The sequence below is a fragment of the Megalobrama amblycephala genome, linkage group LG2, assembly GCF_018812025.1.
Source record: "Megalobrama amblycephala isolate DHTTF-2021 linkage group LG2, ASM1881202v1, whole genome shotgun sequence".
Classification (NCBI taxonomy): Eukaryota; Metazoa; Chordata; class Actinopteri; order Cypriniformes; family Xenocyprididae; genus Megalobrama; species Megalobrama amblycephala.
In genome coordinates this window covers 37,911,936-37,932,479 of record NC_063045.1, presented here as the reverse complement: position 1 = coordinate 37,932,479, position 20,544 = coordinate 37,911,936, and the positions used below count along the sequence as shown (strand labels likewise).

The following is a 20,544-nucleotide window of genomic DNA, read 5'->3' as shown; positions in this document are numbered from 1 at the left end:
AACCATTTTCAAAATTTGCTTCAAATTCAAATTTTTGTACAGCGTTTTAGAACAGTTATGATGTAATAAAGCCTCATTTACTGGAATCATATAAGTTTGGCCAAACTACTGATTTCCAACAAAGGATCTGCAAAAGTTGCAAAAGCTTAATGATACAGTCACATTTATCATTGCTCCAGTCATTTCAACAGGAATCCTTGCGATCAGTAGTTTCACCTGAAGATGAAAAAGAAATCTACTCATGTAGATTTCGCTCATGTTCAAGTTGGTTACACGAATCCGCCATGTTGACCAACAGAAAGCTGCTTGGTTTGAGAGGGACTTCTACGTGAGTAGTGAATTATGCATTACTACACTATTTACAACTTTTTTATGTGCCTGCGAAATTTTGTTGTTACTGAACCTTAACAAAGCAGTGTTTCGAAAGTGCCCATCACTAATGAACTGTCATTTAATCCTGATAGTTGGAACAACATCATTATTGCTCGTTGGGCTGTGCGATTAATCTTAATTGATTTTTCAGTTTTAAATTTTGGCTTCCAACGATAATGAAAACAAGATAATCGACATAAAATGATTATTGTGCCGCGTTCCATCCAGTGCACCATCGTTTCATTCATATTGGTGCGCTTTCGTTCGTTCCTAAGCCAAATTTAACATCTAAATCCGCCGAATAATAGAGCGTAAAATGCAGTCTATTGTTACTAAACTGCGGGATGTGCTTGATATTAAACAGTGTTATTATAAGTGCATTAAAGCAGAACTAAGTAACTTTTTTTATCTTCATAAATAGTTCTTACGATGGTTAATTGACTTGTAGTGGTGTGTTTGAGACGAGCACTAACCCCCTCTGGCACGTCTACGCCAGAAAACAGCACTTGCAAGTTGAGCTTCACCGACCCGACACAATCTCGCCTCATGTTCACGTTCACGCGAGAGTGACAAAATGCTTTACGGTAATTCAAAAACAATGTATGTATTATGACTTTATAAGACAATTTCGAAAACTAACCACCTCCATCGAGATTTCTTGTACTGTATTTGCGAAACTACTGCGCTGGTGAGCGTTGTAGTCGTTGTAGTCCAGAGCTGCGCTTGGAGTATTTACGACAGTGTGATTCACCGAAGGAACCTGTAGGGGGAGCTTCGCAAATCTTACTGAGTTCCGCTTTAAGCCGCAAAACAGATACTGTTCTCTAGGCAGCTTTTTCTGTGCCTGCACTCCGAGACGGTGCAGAACGAGCATACTGTGGGCTATGGATACGTGCATAAACGGCCAAATAGCCTAAACACAAAAAAAATTCGAAATGACATTTTAGCAGGTATCCTTGGTTAGGTGAATGTAAACAGTTGAGGAAGAAAACACATGTGTAACAGTATATTGAATCCGTGCAGCTCTTAAAGTGACAGCAGCCTAATAAATCTGCTGCAGTCATTATAGTTAATCAAACAACAAAAGATAAAGATAATATAACTTCTGTTGTTATTATAAGGATTCGTTAATATTTAATGAATACAGTGTTATTTTACATCTCATTACTTTATTCAGTTTCTGTTGAAGGCTATTTTATCTTAATACCACTGTTAGTACATCTTCTTGAAAAACCTAAAGCACTGTTTACTTCATTTGTATTTTTGTTCCTTTGTCGGTTCATTTCTTTGTTCTTATTGTATTGCTCACGATGTTTACTTGTCTTCTGTAACTGTTTTGAGGACCTTTTTACTTGCATTATTTAACGAAGCATCTTTACACAGAAAAAGCAGCACAGAAACCAATTCAGAAGTGGCATGGAACCACGAAAATATGCATTTACATAGACTGTTTAATCCTTGAAAATAACCACAAATATAAATTAGTTTTAACAAAAATGAATTATATAAAATTAAGGTTTAAAATAAAATGACACCGACGCTGCTTAGCGCGGCACTATTGTGCATTTCATTTACACTGAACAAAAACAGCATTGTGTCACCTTTCTAGGGGCTGAGGTGGGTCAGACCCAGTATATTATAGGTATTCTCTTATGTGGCATTGCATATTTACACAGAAATTTGAACAGGCACAGAGCCGGCATAACAATGTAAAGATGCCTCTAAGTAGTCTAGCCTATAGGCCAGATAATTGTGAAATTTCTAAAAAATTCTAAAATTACACGTATCATGAAATAAGACCATATCACCCACCAATATTCATAATAAATAATCGTGATTTCAATATTGTCCAAAGTAATCGTGATTATGATTTTTGCCATAATCGAGCAGCCCTAATTGCTTGTGTTATTGTTTAATGTTAATATTTCACCTGTGAACTCCAGTCAGCTTTAACCTGTAAATTACTTTATTGATGGACACTAAAGAACTAAGAAGGCTAAACAACACTTTGATAAATAGCTACAGTTCATGAAGTGCAAAGCAACACACAAGTCAAACAAGAGATGGTGACACCATTGCAACACAAAATGGTTAGTGCTGAGTAAATCCATGATAATTTTTAAAAAAAAAAATTTTTTATAGTAGTAAAGTAATAGATGTTCGTGCATCTCTGCTGAGTGTTCTGTAAGGAAATCCTTTGGAATCTGCTTGAATATTTCTGCCTAAACATGATTGAATGTCTCTCTTTGAATTTCACAGAACAAGAAGGAAGTTTCTTTTCTGAGAAACAGCTAGCCTATATCAGATTCAGAGGAACATTTTCATTTTTATTTGCCATGTATGCTACTTCCACATTCATTCCTTTTGTTTTCTTCTTCATCTTCTTCTTCTTCTTTCTCATCTTCTCACAAGATCAGGTGTGGATTTCATAATAAGGGCTGAGTATGAATTAGTTTCATCAGGCTGAGTCATTGGAAACATGCCGTCACGGACACTTGTAAAAGGATAAGGGTTGTGATGACATCATTATCAGGACATAGGAGCTTGGCGAGTTTTAAAAACAAAGCACGAGATATAGCAACACTGTCAACGGAAAATTGTGAAATAGCAAAAGACAGGTTTTAGGCTTTAGATGATGTCATCTCTAAATAAAACTGAATAAGAAATAAAAGTAGTAATAAAAACGTTATGACTAAACAGAAGATCGCTTTACAACCATTTAAAAGTCAGGAATTATTTTACGTCTTCTAAATGAAATAACCATTCGAGGTAGGCCTGAGTGTGATTCTGGATCATGTGATTAGTCGTATTAGCGCTATGTCAGACGTGCCTTATGAGGGACGATGAACATCCGCCTTCTGTTTCTGTCTGAGTTACGTTAACCACATTGGCCTTATGAATTATGTCAGAGACTGTAAATAAAAATGCTTATCTTTTCCAAGTTCAGTGCTCAGCTCAAATTATAGTTCGCTACCTTGAGAATAAACTGGTGCAGATAATGAAATAGGCTATAGGCTAAATATGTGTGAAAATGTTATAATGAATATAGCTACATAACATAAGCTAGCCTATATATAGCGCGTGCGTGCACTAGTCCATCTTTTTAAAACAATATATATTCTATAGGCTACATAATAGGCCCTTGTGTATTATTTTAAGTTAGCGTAGGCTATATACTATGTAAGTTAAATACATTTGAAAAATTGCATATTATATTATAAAATATGAATGTAAAATAAGTTATTGTATTTTATACCAGGCCTACCATATCATTTGGTCGTCAGCTCAGGAATCATTTTAATTCTCCCAATTCAAATAGACATTTGAGGTAAGCCTTGATATGCAAGTTCTGAGTGTGTTGATTCTAGATCATGTGATTAGTCTTATTAAGTCAGATGTTCATAAGCCTTAGCCTATAAAAGACACACCTTATGAGGGATGATGAACATCCGCCTTCTGTTCCTCAGGCTTATGAGTTTCGTTAACCAATAAGCTTTATGAATTATAACCTATTATCCTGTGACGGTAAATAGTCTAATAACGTAGATCTTTTCCGAGTTGAGTGCTCAATTTATATTAGATTAGAGGACGCCACCTTGTGGATAAACTGTGGAGGTGCAGTGTATAAAAATGTAGACCGCGCTCACACCAACATAATATTTTTTTCTTTTTTTCCTTTTTATTTGTTTATATATATATATATATATATATATATATATATATATATATATATATATATATATATATATATATATATATATCAAAAGAATGACTTGAAGTGATTTAAAAGGCAGTAATTAATTTGAGTCTTCTAATTCAAATAACCATTTGAGGTTGGCCTTAACATGTAAGTAATAAGTAATTACGATTTTAGAGAGAGCTCAAATCTACACTGGTTACTAAAGGCAGAAAAGGGGCAGTTGTTAAAATAAACAGACATGATGATGGCACACACTTAATTTTAACAAGTAGCCTAGCCTATTTATGGTGGACAAAATGTTGGCTTGTCACCATTGTCCCTATATCTACACTATAGCCTCCTTTACTTTGGCACTGTAATGTTGGTAGGTTTTAATGTTTTATAATGTGCTATTACTGTGACCATATTATTACTGTCACAAAGGGGCGCCGTTTCTACAGCATAACAAACTTGGATATTTCATATTATAAATAAAAACTTGTAATTCCAAATGACAGTGTGAAATCACACCTCTCTCTCTCTCTCTCTCTATACATATATATACACACACACAAACCCGATTCCAAAAAAGTTGGGACACTGTACAAATTGTGAATAAAAACAGAATGCAATGATGTGGAAGTTTCAAATTTCAATATTTTATTCAGAATACAACATAGATGACATATCAAATGTTTAAACTGAGAAAATGTTTAATAAGTTGATAAAATAAGTTAAAATAAAAAAATGTTAAAATAGGTTGATTTTAAATTTCATGGCATCAACACATCTCAGAAAAGTTGGGACAAGGCCATGTTTACCACTGTGTGGCATCCCCTCTTCTTTTTATAACAGTCTGCAAACGTCTGGGGACTGAGGAGACAAGTTGCTCAAGTTTAGGAATAGGAATGTTCTCCCATTCTTGTCTAATACAGGCTTCTAGTTGCTCAACTGTCTTAGGTCTTCTTTGTCGCATCTTCCTCTTTATGATCCGCCAAATGTTTTCTATGGGTGAAAGATCTGGACTGCAGGCTGGCCATTTCAGTACCCGGATCCTTCTTGTACGCAGCCATGATGTTGTAATTGATGCAGTATGTGGTCTGGCATTGTCATGTTGGAAAATGCAAGGTCTTCCCTGAAAGAAACGACGTCTGGATGGGAGCAAATGTTGTTCTAGAACTTGGATATACCTTTCAGCATTGATGGTGCCTTTCCAGATGTGTAAGCTGCCACAGTCCATTTTAAATGAGCCTTGGCCCAGAGAAAACGACTGCGCTTCTGGATCATGTTTAGATATGGCTTCTTTTTTGACCTATAGAGTTTTAGCTGGCAACGGCGAATGGCACGGTGGATTGTGTTCACCGACAATGTTTTCTGGAAGTATTCCTGAGCCCATGTTGTGATTTCCATTACAGTAGCATTCCTGTATGTGATGCAGTGTCGTCTAAGGGCCCGAAGATCACAGGCATCCAGTATGGTTTTCCGGCCATGACCCTTACGCACAGAGATTGTTTCAGATTCTCTGAATCTTTGGATGATATTATGCACTGTAGATGATGATAACTTCAAACTTTTTCTCTGAGAAACTCCTTTCTGATATTGCTCCACTATTTTTCACCGCAGCATTGGGGGAATTGGTAATCCTCTGCCCATCTTGACTTCTGAGAGACACTGCCACTCTGAGAGGCTCTTTTTATACCCAATCATGTTGCCAATTGACCTAATAAGTTGCAAATTGGTCCTCCAGCTATTCCTTATATGTACATTTAACTTTTCCGGCCTCTTATTGCTACCTGTCCCAACCTTTTTGGAATGTGTAGCTCTCATGAAATCCAAAATGAGCCAATATTTGGCATGACATTTCAAAATGTCTCACTTTCAACATTTGATATGTTATCTATATTCTATTGTGAATAAAATATAAGTTTATGAGATTTGAAAATTATTGCATTCCTTTTTTATTCACAATTACATTGTCCCAACTTTTTTGGAATCTGGTTTGTATATAATTTTATCTATTTATTTAATACACAAAATCTGCACGTAATTGTCCATCTTCTTTTAACACTATAGTGATTATTAGCATCTTGGGTTTCCAAATCCTGTCTTTGTCTCATTGTGTTGAAGGAACTATTGTTCTAGAGGTCTTTAGGAGAGAACAAATGTCCATTCTTATCTTCTTTATCTTCCTAAAGAACCCCTCCTGTCAATCATTTGTCAGCTGATAAATGATGATTCAGAATGGGCTCTCTTGTGATTGGGTCAAACCAGCATGAAAAAAGTCAATCAAATTCCTCAGATGAAACTCTGGTGATTATTTAATCAAGCAGACTAGAGATAACATTGCCAACTCCAAAGCCTATTAGAGCAGACCTAGTCTGACCAACATGTTACATAATCACATTGCATAATAATTCAGCAGCATTGTTTTTTTTTTCTTTTTTTTTTTGCATATTAGGTTCACTTTACACAATTACTAACAATAAAGTAATACTACTAAGAAAGAGTTAATCCACTAAATAATTACACATTAAATATTGCTCAACATTTAGCTACTCATGTACTGTAATATGCTCTGATATTTTAGCATTATTTATATAGCTTTTTTCAATTACATTTTATTTTCATATTTTCATTTTTATTTGTTTTTGTACTTTTTAAATAATACTACATATGTTCAATTTATTTTTATACCAGTTTTTAGTTCCATTTTTGTTTTTATTTATTTATTGTTTTAACCAAGGCAACAAGTCAATTTTGTTTAGCATATTGAATTTTATTTCAGCTTTTTTTCAATTAATAAAAAAGGGTTTTAATGATTTTAGTTAATACTAACCCTGGTAATATGAACTCTGTAAATATTTGATTTAATTAGCTATTATTTATTTACTAAAATGTTCAGGGTTTTCAACCAGGGGTCCATGGACCTATAAGGGTCCTAAAATGGTAGGCTATATTAAATACAACTTAAATTTTAACTATTAACTACTGACATACTGTATTAGGCATTGCATAATGTAGTAGTGTTAATGTGTTCAAATAAAGTTATTATAAGCTGCACAGAATGTCTAGCCTTTTTTATAGGCTATTATGTGTCCCCGATAACTTTAAAGGTGGTAAACCTCTTAAAGAGATGTAGTAATATCAATCATGTTGTAGTGTGCACTACTGTAAGCGTCTTCACACGCCCACTTGAGCCAGCACTTCCTGTAATGTGAGCGCGTCCACGAGAGATGCGCGTGCATTAGAAAAGGACGGGCTTAATCTGGGAATAAAACTGGAGTTGCGTATTTATCATTTTGACCGCACAGAGGACTGCACATCCTTGGAATAACTTTCAATCATATTGATTTCATAGGATTGCAGATGTCGGAGAGATGTTGTGAATAGGAAATATTTCTTTAATTTCATATTATCAAATAGTTACTAAAGGTTGCATTCTCAAATCCAAGAATGGGTCTGCAGACTGTGTTCCGTGCTGTGATCATGGGGGCTCCGGGCTCAGGGAAGGGGACCGTGTCTAGTCGGATAGTGCAGAGTTTCGGACTGAAGCATCTCTCCAGCGGGGACATGCTACGGGCCAATATCGAGGCGAAGACAGGTACGACAGCTTCAGCACTATTTCAGTATTTCTTTATAGGACTAAATAACCGAATATAAACGGTTGAATCTTTTTCCGTTTTCTACGAACGTAGTTCAACTTCGTAAAGGGTTAAACGCAGCGGTGATAAAAAATGGCTGCAAAACAAACTTCAGAAACTCGGTTTTATGTTGAGCAGGATAATTACAGGTTTCTTATCACCAGAACCGAGCCTAAACTTTGGTTGTGTCTCAAAACGTAGTGGGCTGCCTATCTATGCAGCAGCTTTTTCGAGTGATGTCCAATAATGACAGCGTTTAGGTACTGCGACACGTAACTAGGTTTGCAGACAGCTTTTCTCGCATTTTTGAAACAGTTCGCTGATACATTTTCTACGCCCGCCTAGAGTGACATCGAGCACTTTCTTCCAGTGTTGGTGTTGATATAAATAAACCCTGTCTGGAAAAACCATTATGCTGTTTAACTCCGGCTTTATGTTTGTGGCATCACTCTTTTTATGTGTATTGGCCATCTTAGTCTTTTTCAAATATTTGTGCTTTAAAAGGGCTTTTGTTTAACCTTTGAGGGTGATTTCTCCAAAGAATGTGCCTTGTATACTAAACATGCCTAAGACAGGGACTTTTAGGGTAGTTTCACTGAAGCCCAAGCCTGCTTTGCATGTTAGAAATGCAGAAAATTGCACCAAAACTAAGAAATGTGCAAGACTGTATACAGTATTGCAGGTTTACTCTTAGTGTCCTTTATAACAGAACCCCTTCAGCTTGAAAGATTAGGAGACTAGCTGAAAAACAGTTAAACAAATTACACGTTCTGAGAAACAAAGTAGAAGGAGAAGAAAAACAGTTTTCTATAAATAATTTTTTTTTTTTTTTGTAAAATGTAACATATCCCAAATGGATGCCAGATGCTCTGTGTGAGTCTCTGGGGAGCAGAATACCTTTCCATGTTGTGTGACAGTGATTTATGCTGCAGAACTCATCAGTTATCTGGTGTACAGATCTACCACAGTGAGACTAAACCAGATTCAACATGAAACAAATTAACCATTTACATAACACAAAACTGAGCCAGATATTGAGTTGCAGTGAAGAAATATTTCAATGAATATTTTAGTTTTGTATATTTACAACTAGAATAGTTCATCCAATGAAAATTCTAAAATCATAAATAATCCTCATGTCTTTCCAAGGAATGTTGGTATCCAAATATACCATTGCCTTCCTTTCTATGGACAAAAAACAACTTTCTTAAAATATCTTCTTACAGAAACAATTCATATTCTTTAAGAAACAATAAGAGGGCGAGTAAATGACAGAATGTTCATTTTTGATGGAACAATCCATTTAAAGTACATTTTGATTATAGATTTCAAGAATTGACAGCATGTGTTTCATGTAAAAGTATGCTTTTTTCTTAATAATATGTATACATACATTTGGATACATTAATGATCTGTACTGAAAAATGATTTTGTACATTGCAAGACTATTTAAGTGAACAGTGAAAAAGAAAAATTATGGAAAAACCTTAACTAAATGTTAAACTGGTACAGAACCGACCATTGTCACCCGGGGTCTGAAGAAGATGAAGACGAACGACAGGATTATAAAATATGAACGAGGTTTATTAAACAAAAGGCTAGAGATTGTAACAGCTTGCACAAACACAAATAACAACCAACTGAAGAGTGAACAAAGAGGAACTTAAGTACACAGTGGTGATGAACTAAATGATGATCAGCTGTAATGATGAGCTAGTGTCCATGGAAACAGATGAGTGGTGGGAAACAAGGACAAAGAAACACAGTGACTGAAGAAAACAAACAAAGTCCATGAAAAAAAAAAAAAAAAGATTTGTCAACCCATTGTTATAAAATTTTTTGAAAATACGGAAAGCAGTAATATTTTGAAACACATTACAATTTCAAATAACTTTTTCCGTTATATTTTAAAATGTAATTTGTTCCTGTGATCAAAGCTGAATTTTCAGCATCATTTTCAGTGTCACATGATCCTTCAGAAATCATTCTGATATGCTGATGCTCAAGAAAAAATTTATTATTTTTATCAATGTTGAAAACAGTTACTTAATGTGTTTGTGGAAACAGTGATTTTTCTCAAATAGAAATTCTATTTCAAACAAAAAAAAATTTGAAATAGAAATCTTTTGCAATATTAAAAATGCCTTTAATGTCACTTTTGATCAGTGTGTCCTTGATGATTAAAAGTATTAATTTCTTTGAGAAAATCGCTCTGACTACAAACTTTTGAACAATAATTTAGTTATATACAGTATTATAAGCCTAAAATAGTTAGCACTAAACAGAAATATCACAAAGGGTCACAGGACGATTATTATAAAGTTATTAAAATGTGCAGTGACCAATAGCCCCCTGGTTTCACAGACAAAGCTTAAGCTAGCCCTAGACTAAAATGCATGTTTGAGCTGCTTTAACTGAAAGTAACTTGCACTGACATATCTTAAAATATGTCAGAGCCATTGTTTTGTCTCAAGATCCACACCAGTAATGTTTTTATCTAGGGTACATTTATAAAAGCTGCTTAAATACCCTAATTGAACTAAGGCCTAATCCTGGCTTAGTCTAAGTCCTGTCTGTAAAACCGGGCCTTGAAGTTCATGTATTGAATTGCTAAAAGCTCATTGTATTGGTCACACATCATTTCCATTTGAATAGGTAATAGGCAAGTGGTAAAAGTCATATGAGACTAAGGTAATGATCAGCCCCACAGCCATCACACTAGAAACCATGAATTTTAATCAAATGTTTGCCTTACATCAGTATTTCAATAAAATTATTACCAAAATGTTTTTATGAGTAATGGCAGATGCATCATATTACTGCAAATTATTTTATTAGTATTATTAGAATCAACATAGATACAACATGAACTTCTGATTATACTCATTTCTGAATTTCCTCTGCATTTAACTAATATAGTAACTAATCATCTCTTATGCACCTGGGCAGATTTGGGTCTTCTGATGAAGTCATGTATCGATCAGGGTCAGCTGGTTCCTGATGATGTCATCTCTCGTCTCATCCTGTCCAGTCTGAGGGGTATAGAGCAGACCAGCTGGCTGCTGGACGGTACAAATCTCATCCCGCTCAAACTTGCTTTTCTTAAGCATATTGTTGATGAATTATACGGTTTATTCAAGGTCGCCCCTCAATATACCTCTGTGTCCTGGCAGGGTTTCCTCGTACCGTGGCTCAGGCCGAGGCTCTGGACGCCGTGTGTGATGTGGACTCTGTTATAAACCTAGACGTGCCTTTCCAGACCATCAGAGAGCGTCTGACATCTCGCTGGGTGCACCTTCCCAGCGGCAGAGTCTATAATATAGACTTCAACCCACCGAAGAAGCCAGTGAGTCCTCTTACGTTTTCCCCCATCATTCCCTCATGCTGCTGTTGAGATATTTACAATCCTGTTTAACATTACTTCAGGCAACTGTTGATAATTAAACAGAATGCAATAATGTGGAAGTTTCAAATTTCAATATTTTATTCAGAATACAACATAGATGACATATCAAATGTTTAAACTGAGAAAATGTATCATTTTAAGGGAAAAATAAGTTGATTTTAAATTTCATGGCATCAACACATCTCAGAAAAGTTGGGACAAGGCCATGTTTACCACTGTGTGGCATCCCCTCTTCTTTTTATAACAGTCTGCAAACGTCTGGGGACTGAGGAGACAAGTTGCTCAAGTTTAGGAATAGGAATGTTGTCCCATTCTTGTCTAATACAGGCTTCTAGTTGCTCAACTGTCTTAGGTCTTCTTTGTCGCATCTTCCTCTTTATGATGCGCCAAATGTTTTTTATGGGTGAAAGATCTGGACTGCAGGCTGGCCATTTCAGTACCCGGATCCTTCTTGTACGCAGCCATGATTTTGTAATTGATGCATTATGTGGTCTGGCATTGTCATGTTGGAAAATGCAAGGTCTTACCTGAAAGAGACAACGTCTGGATGGGAGCATATCGTCGCTGTCCGATGAAAAACACGTATGTCCATTTTGCCGATTTTGAGATTTTTTCGACGGATTGAATATCCAGGTTCATTTCCGTATACAGTATGCTTCACATATCTAAATGGCCAATGAAAAGTTGTGAAATCATGTCATCTGATTTTCACGTATATCCATTTGGTGTCAAAGCTGTCAATCACGCCGCGTATCTCCCGCCCTGTGGAAGCATCTCGCCGGTCTCGTGAAGTTTCATCGAAGCTCAGCACTGGATAGCCGAATAACACTGTGAGGTTACATTGCCAAATAAACAAAGCCTGGTGAGACAATGACTTTCCTTTATCGAGGTAAACGTTTCCCCCCTGACGCCAGACGTACGTCTAGGAGTGACAAAATTATGGTAGGACTGTGCAAACAAAGTATCTGTCTAGCATTACCATGTCAGTGTATTGATTCATTGTCCCTTCATAGTTTGCAAGAGACATTTAATAAATGTATAATTAATATTAAATAAACTAAGCGTATTTAATAAACTAAGACGTAGGCTATTTAATAAACTGAGCGTATTCATCTGTCAATATGAAACGCGACTTGGCCATTCTAATTAATGATCGGAAGAACGCATATCGACCACCGTTACTGTAAAATATGCACGTATGTCCATTTAAACTCAATTTTGGTCAAATGTGGATTATATCATTACACTGACAAGAATATGGTTACATGTAAAGATGCCGTACCAAGTATGACAACGCTACATTCAACTGCTTTTGAAATACGGTGTTTTTTTCACTTCCTGAAAAGTAACCGTTTTGGACATACGTGAGTTTCATCGGGCAGCGACGATATGTTGTTCTAGAACTTGGATATACCTTTCAGCATTGATGGTGCCTTTCCAGATGTGTAAGCTGCCCATGCCACACGCACTCATGCAACCCCATGCCATCAGAGAAGCAGGCTTCTGAACTGAGCGCTGATAACAACTTGGGTTGTCCTTGTCCTCTTTAGTCCGGATGACATGGCGTCCCAGTTTTCCAAAAAGAACTTTTTGATTTGTCTGACCACAGAACAGTTTTCCACTTTGCCACAGTCCATTTTAAATTAGCCTTGGCCCAGAGAAAACACCTGCGCTTCTGGATCATGTTTAGATATGGCTAATTTTTTGACCTATAGAGTTTTAGCTGGCAACGGCGAATGGCACGGTGGATTGTGTTCACCGACAATGTTTTCTGGAAGTATTCCTGAGCCCATGTTGTGATTTCCATTACAGTAGCATTCCTGTATGTGATGCAGTGTCGTCTAAGGGCCCGAAGATCACGGGCATCCAGTATGGTTTTCCGGCCTTGACCCTTACGCACAGAGATTGTTCCAGATTCTCTGAATCTTTGGATGATATTATGCACTGTAGATGACGATAACTTCAAACTCTTTGCAATTTTTCTCTGAGAAACTCCTTTCTGATATTGCTCCACTATTTTTCGCCACAGCATTAGGGGAATTGGTAATCCTCTGCCCATCTTGACTTCTGAGAGACACTGCCACTCTGAGAGGCTCTTTTTATACCCAATCATGTTGCCAGTTGACCTAATAAGTTGCAAATTGGTCCTCCAGCTGTTCCTTATATGTACATTTAACTTTTCCGGCCTCTTATTGCTACCTGTCCCAACTTTTTTGGAATGTGTAGCTCTCATGAAATCCAAAATGAGCCAATATTTGGCATGACATTTCAAAATGTCTCACTTTCAACATTTGATATGTTATCTATATTCTATTGTGAATAAAATATAAGTTTATGAGATTTGTAAATTATTGCATTCCTTTTTTATTCACAATTTGTACAGTGTCCCAACTTTTTTGGAATCGGGTTTGTAATATATAATTTGATAATTTATATAATATATAATTTGATCAATATTGCTGCCATGATAAATTGAAATGTAAGAAAACATACTTAAAATTCTGTTTAATGCCTGTTTTCTGCAGGTAATAATAGTGCAATTACGTCAGGTAAATGGTACTGAGTTTTGTGAATGAATAAGCCTAATTTGCATAAAGGAGGTGTGTTTGCACTAAAAAGACTGACATTGACCTTGGCCTGGTTAAACTGGATTGCAGGTAGTTATTGAACTTTTGTTTTGTGCTGAAATGCTGTTCACAAGAGTGGTGCGAGTGATTTTGTCAAGAATGCTTAACACAAGTGAAAAAGAAATACACTTTAGCATACTTTTAAAAAGAGTATTATTACTTTGAAAGCATATACTTAAGTGCGAACTGAATGGACACTTAATTGCTTGATAATTGCAATTGTTATAGTTTAAATTTATATTAAATTAAATTGGCTGCATGAACTTAGATTGCTTTTTAAGTGTACTTAATTAGGACTTAAGTACACTTTACATGTAATTTCATAATTACTTCTGTTGTCTTTGAAATATAGTTAAAGTCCACTGACAATCATTTATAGTAAATTAAAATATACTTTCATGTCAATTCTATTGAAACTTGCTTGTCATGTATTTAAATATATTCATAATTACACATTAGTAATTAGGTGGCAATTTAGTTTTAAAATATATCAACTTTAAATGCAGTGTTGGGGAACGTTACTTTTAAAACAAATGCATTACAATACTGTGTTACTCCCTAAAAAAGTTAAGTTTTGCATTACTTTTTCTCACCTGGGCTGGGCTTGCTTGTTGTGTTTTAATAACAACCAAAAAAAAAAAACACTCTTCAGCAATAAAAAGATGAAACAAATATGATGTTTATCTAAAAGTCATTTTTGCTTATTCGTATGGTTGATTTGGATCACTGAAGGTCAACAGCAAAGATATGGGTTAAAAAGGTAAGATTAAATGCATAATGTATATTTGTGTTATTTAACATTTTAATTATAGCAGGTTTGTGTAATATTCTGAGTTTGCATTTCACTGTTTTTATTCACAGTGCACACAACGCCTCTGCACTTTCTCCAGATTTCTATGAACATGGGAACAGGAGAGGTGTCAGTCAATAAATGGTGGGGGAAAGTAACTTGCGTTACTTATTTTAAAAAGTAACTCAAGGTATTTTGTTGTAAATTTAAAAGTAATGCATTACTTTACTAGTTACTAAAAGTAATCGGTAACATAACTCGCATTACTTGTAATGCATTACCCCCATCACTGTTTAAATGTAATATTGAATAATCAAGTACTACATGTGTTTAAGTATGTTAGTCAACACATCAAAATAAGTGTACTTCTTTATTGCACAACAAATGATTTTTTAAACACAATGATTTAAAATATACTTTAAAGTAAAACTTTTAATGTGACATGATTACGAAGTGCACTTTTTAAAAGTGAAACAGTCATGAATGTGTGCCCTCTTTCAATACACTTAAGTGGACTTGTATCACATAAATATTATCTGTAAGTACAGTTTAAAAAAAAAAACTTAAAAATGTAGATTTGAACTACACTACAAGTGCATATTCAGTAAAATTAAGCACTTTCTTTTCACATGTAGAAAAATATTTTCTTTTGTCTACTGCCACAAAGGGAATATACATGTATATATAATACATAATAGATACATTTTCTATATAATATACAATATAAATTAATTTTACAATTTATTTTATGTCATTTGTGTTTTTTAAAGAATGTTAACATATTTTTACAGGGAAATGATTTTTTCCTGTGCAAGTGTTCACCACAAAGAAAATAGAATAATTTTAAACACACTCTAACATACAGTTTTTTTTTTTTTTTTTTTTTTTTTTTAATTTTTTTAATAAAAAATGAAAATGGAATAATGTTAAATACAGTTAAAAATAAAAATTGGAGCACTGGATATAAATGTGTGTGTGTTAAACTTCTTGTGGTAAAAGTAGGTCATGGTATTTCACAACCTTGTGCTCAAGACAGATAAGAAAGCTTCTGTTTACTAAGGAACTTTGCTCTCTCATCCCTGCAATAAAACTTAAGCACGCTGAGGAAGTCATGGAGTTCCTGTAAATTAATTAAACACTGTCAGAGAAAAGAGGAATTGCAAGGACAGGAAATGTGTTTAAATGTTGCTTGAACAGTTACTGCTATACTTTAAAAGAAAAGAAAAATTTCTAAGGGCAGGGAGTTTTAGAAAAGTAAAACTAAACAAAAAATGAGTTATAAGCCGTTTATATTCAAGATGTTCTAAAAGATTTTAAAAGTTATTTTGTCTACTGCCACAAAGGCTTTGAGGTTGCAAAGAAGATAGGGTATGACTCAAAACTGTTTCAGAATGGTTATATTTACATTTACTTTTATGCATTTGGCAGACGCTTTGGTCCCACTTTATATTAAGTGGCCTTAACTACTATGTACTTACATCAAAAAATAAGTACAATGTACTTATTGGGTTCATAATGAATTGCAAAACACATTTGCAGCTATTGAGGTGGGATACGGGTAAGGTTAGGGACAGCTTTGGTGGTATGGGTAGGTTTAAGGGTAGGGGTAAGTGTTAAGGGATGGGTCAACAGTGTAATTATAAATGTAATTACAGAAATTAATTACAGATGTAATTACAAGCAGGTGTTTTTCAAATATAAGTACAATGTAAAAACATGTATGTACATAATAAGTGCATTGTATCAAATGATTAATTTAAATGTAAGTACATAGTAGTTAATGCCACTTAATATAAAGTGGGTCCGACGCTTTTATTAAAAGTGACTTACATTGCATTCAAGGTACACATTTACATTTTATCAGTTCATCTTGGTCATCTGCAATCATTTTAAATAACAAACCTCAAAACAGCAATTCAGTGTGTTTTAAACTAATACAGAACAAGCCAAGTGTGAAACAGTGTTTGCCAGTGTTGCTCAAATACAGTTCAAACCTTATGTCAACACAAAACCGTGTGTCTGAAGGTCACCCCGATTTAGCTTTGGAATCCGACAACGCCTGCCAAGAATTGTGACTGTTTCAGTACATGAATTCTTGAGGAATGGTAGCTTTAATTTGGTGTTTATAGCATGTTTTAAAGTTTTAGCACTTAAGTAAAGTCGGGTCTTTGTGGTTGTGGTCTGCAGTGATGTCTGCCTACAGGGCATAATCATTTGTCTGTGTTGTGCACAGGGTCTTGATGATGTCACGGGAGAACCGCTGGTCCAGAGAGACGACGACAGTCCCGAAACTGTTTCCAGGAGACTAAAGGACTATGAGAGACAGACACAACCAGTTCTAGAGTATTACAGGTACTGTACAGAAACCACAGCACTTTGAAGCTGATTTGTGTTGAATGAAACAATGCAGTAACATATAGCAGAAAATATTTAGGAAATATATAGTTCATCCAAATTCTGTCAGTCTTTACTCACACTCATGTGTTTCTAGGATCTGTATGAATTTATTACATGGAACCAAAAAGAACATATTTAGAAGAATGTTCACGCTGCTCTTTTCCATACGATGAAAGTGAAGATGATGAGCTCTAAAAAGCACAGTACAGTAAAAGTAGCCCATACATCTTGTATATAAACTCTAACCTCTTTTTAAAGGGATAGTTCACCCAAAAATGAGAATTTGATGTTTATCTGCTTACCTCCAGTGCATCCAAGATGTAGGTGACTTTGTTTCTTCAGTAGAACACAAATGATGATTTTTAACTCCAACCGTTGCCGTCTGTCAGTCAAATAATGCGAGTGAATGGTAACACAATCTATAAGAGTCAAATAAACATGCACAGACTTAAATTAACTCAAATTAAACCCTGCGGCTCGTGACGACACATTGATGTCCTAAGACACGAAACGATCGGTTTGTGCGAGAAACTGAACTCTATTTATATCATTTTTTACTTCTAAAACACCACTATGTCCAACTGCGTTCAGCACTCGCTTAGTGAGGTCTGATCGCGCTCTGACAACGGCAGTGATGTCTAGCACTCATTGAAGTATATGCGCGAGACATCACTGTCGTTGTCAGAGCGCGATCAGACCTCACTTAGCGAGTGCTGAACGCAGTTGGACATAGTGGTGTTTTAGCAAAAATTATATAAATACTGTTCGGTTTCTCGCACAAACCGATCGTTTCGTGTCTTAGGACATCAATGTGTCGTCACGAGCCGCAGGGTTTAATTTGGATTTGTCTGTGCATGTTTATTTGACTCTTATAGACGAAGTTCCCACTGACACGCATTATACGACTGACAGACGGCAGCGGTTGGAGTTAAAAATCATCATTTCTGTTCTACTGAAGAAACAAAGTCACCTACATCTTGGATGCGCTGGGGGTAAGCAGATAAACATCAAATTTTCATTTTTGGGCAAACTATCCCTTTAAGTTGTGAAAGTGTCTCAGTCCATATTACATTATTTACACTGGTTAGGAAGCTAATCAAATTGTATAGTATTAATAATTAAACACCAAAAATATTGATAAAAATCAAAGTAATTGTTTATACTGCCTTAAAGGGGACCTATTATGCTCCTTTTTACTGTGAATAATATCTCAGGTGTCCCCAAAATGTGTCTGTTTCAGCTCAAAATACCGCACAGATAATTTATTATACCATGTTATAAATTCCCATTTTTTAATGGAAGGAAAAACACAGTGTTTTTGTGCATGTATCTTTAAATGCAAATGAGCTGCTGCTCCCCACCCTGCTTTCCAGAAGAGGGTGTGCCTACAGCTTGTGCCTCGGATACTGTGCCAAAAACTAGCAAAACATCTGTTTGGTTTTGATTATCATCTCTATTGCGGTCGCGCTCATGTGACATTGCAGTTTTTCATCATCATGAAAGTTTATTATCTGCATGCATTTTAAAGCCATATCAGTCTGAACTTCTGATATATGGTTTTCTGAGCGCACACACCTGAAGAACACGCACAGAAAGCTGGCTGTCAGACGGCGCGTCCTGCGAGTATTAAACTAAGTTCACTTTCACGTCTCATTAAGCCTAAACTGTCAAATACACAGAAGGTTATGTCAAAAAGTCTGCAAACCGCTTATACTGAGACACATGTTCTGCTTATGATTTATGAGGATTTAAAAAAAAGTGTGTGGATATTTACCATTATAGGATGGTTGTGTACACAAACGTCCGACACACATTTATCTTCAAACACTATGTAAAAGTGAGTTTTGCATAATAGGTCCCATTTAAAACTTTAAGTTTAGTCAACTTGGATAGTTGTGAAAATTGTGATTTTTTTGTAATTGCAACAATAATTTTTTTTAATTATTATTATGTTTAACTCTGAAGACAGACATATATTACGGTTGACAATTATAATTCTACTGTAAAATAAAGAATATTTGATAATTATAATTTTATTTTACACTACAAGTTACAATACTAATATTTATGCCCCAAATGTATCACTTTGAAACTTATAAACCCTCAAGCTTTAAATATTTCAAATCTTCTAGCTTACTGCTGAAATACTGTAAACTTCTGTCCACAAAAATGTTGGAAATTATGAGAATGTGTAAATAAAGTAAACCTGAGATGCTGAATAGAGTTGAATCATATAACAGTTATTGTGCAGCCCCTTTTATTTTCTTGTACATTTGATATAATTAATTATTAGCTTTTCATCAACTCAAGAAACCCTTTGCAATTTTCTCCAGTTTGGGAAACCCTGCATCAATGGTCATTGGTTCTTCAGTGTGTGGTCAAAATAAGAAATTCAAGTTTTGGGATGATAATGAGGATAAACTATTCCTTTAAGCTGGACCGATGGTGTAACATGATATGAGTAATGATTTGCTAAAGCCATTACATATGATTTACAGGAGTAAAGGAGTGTTGGAGACATTCTCAGGAACTGAAACCAACAAGATATGGCCTCACGTTCATGCCTTCCTGACCAGGAAAGTCCCAGGAACCCAGCAGGCTATGGGAAAAGCATGATTCTACAACAACCTTTAGGACTTTTACAACAACTAAAGTACACTGTCTGAAGCAAGCACAATGCACCTCTGTGGCCTTAAGCAGTCTACTGTATTTGGAGTTACATGCTGAAGCCTTTGGTGCTGCCATCTGGTTTTATGCCTTTGTGAGAAATTTAGTGACAATCTGAAGGTTTATGGTCTTTATGGTCCAAATTAGCCTTCAGAGCTTTGGTGCCACATCATAAGCAAACAAACTAGCTTAGTGTGTTATAGCGGTAGGCATGCTAAGATAAATAGTTGACTCTTCACACTTGGTAGAAGTGCCCAAACCGTAAGAATGTTTTCTTTTAACTGAAGTGGCTGCAAAATGTTGACACGGCAGCTCCAAAATATTCCTGTTTATTATCCATAATAGCATTTTAAATGTTGTTGAAATCTCATACTAGAGAAGTATTTAAAAATTTCTCAGATGAATGCAGTGCAAAAATATGATTCAAACCTGATTTAGAGCACCCATTTTGTGTGAACCACTGTGACCTTAATTAGCAAATACAGTCTAATTGAGTCTGATGATTGCAAAGCAATGTTTAATTGTAGACTAATTGAATTAATAGTGTTAGAAGAGGTAATATTTTTTAGCACATACAAAATAGTGTTATATTTTGAATATTTTTTTTAGTTTAGAAAGGTTTGTACAATGCAATAATTAATAAAGGGAAAGAAATTTTATGTCAGAAAATGTTGATGTTTTATAAGTCCTTTTTGTATTGATTAACCACTATTGTGTGGTTATATGGAGAACCACAAATTAAGTGTAAAGTATTAATTCACTTGTTTATGCATTTAATGGCACAGTTTGCGAATCACTGTCTAAATTGTAGTGACTGAAAACCCTGCTACTGAATAATGGATCAATTATTTAATGTAAAGTAATGGATGTCATTTCAGAAAGCAGGTAGAGAATTCTTTGAAACAGCTGCAATAAACAATGAAGCTTGACTTTTGCATTTTCGCTTGATGTTTGTTTTGGTAGTG

The 20,544-nt window shown here is 35.2% G+C and overlaps 1 protein-coding gene across 1 annotated transcript; it reads left to right on the top strand.

Annotated features, from left to right (window-relative positions):
• Positions 1-7,279: 7,279 nt before the first annotated feature.
• On the top strand, positions 7,280-20,508 carry ak3 (adenylate kinase 3). Its single transcript, XM_048174479.1, has 5 exons — positions 7,280-7,652; positions 10,642-10,761; positions 10,866-11,038; positions 16,749-16,867; positions 19,411-20,508. Exons 1-5 carry the CDS (start codon positions 7,505-7,507, stop codon positions 19,526-19,528), a joined length of 678 nt encoding a protein of 225 aa, XP_048030436.1. The 5' UTR covers positions 7,280-7,504; the 3' UTR covers positions 19,529-20,508.
• The last annotated feature ends 36 nt before the right edge of the window (positions 20,509-20,544 follow it).

What these genes read in the sequence shown, in the direction of transcription:
- ak3 (XM_048174479.1), top strand. Translation starts at nt 7,505, where the DNA reads ATGGGTCTGCAGACTGTGTTCCGTGCTGTGATCATGGGGGCTCCGGGC. An exon ending in GACCAGCTGGCTGCTGGACG is followed by an intron (nt 10,762 to 10,865) that starts GTACAAATCTCA and finishes GTGTCCTGGCAG; the next exon opens with GGTTTCCTCGTACCGTGGCT. An exon ending in TCAACCCACCGAAGAAGCCA is followed by an intron (nt 11,039 to 16,748) that starts GTGAGTCCTCTT and finishes TGTTGTGCACAG; the next exon opens with GGTCTTGATGATGTCACGGG.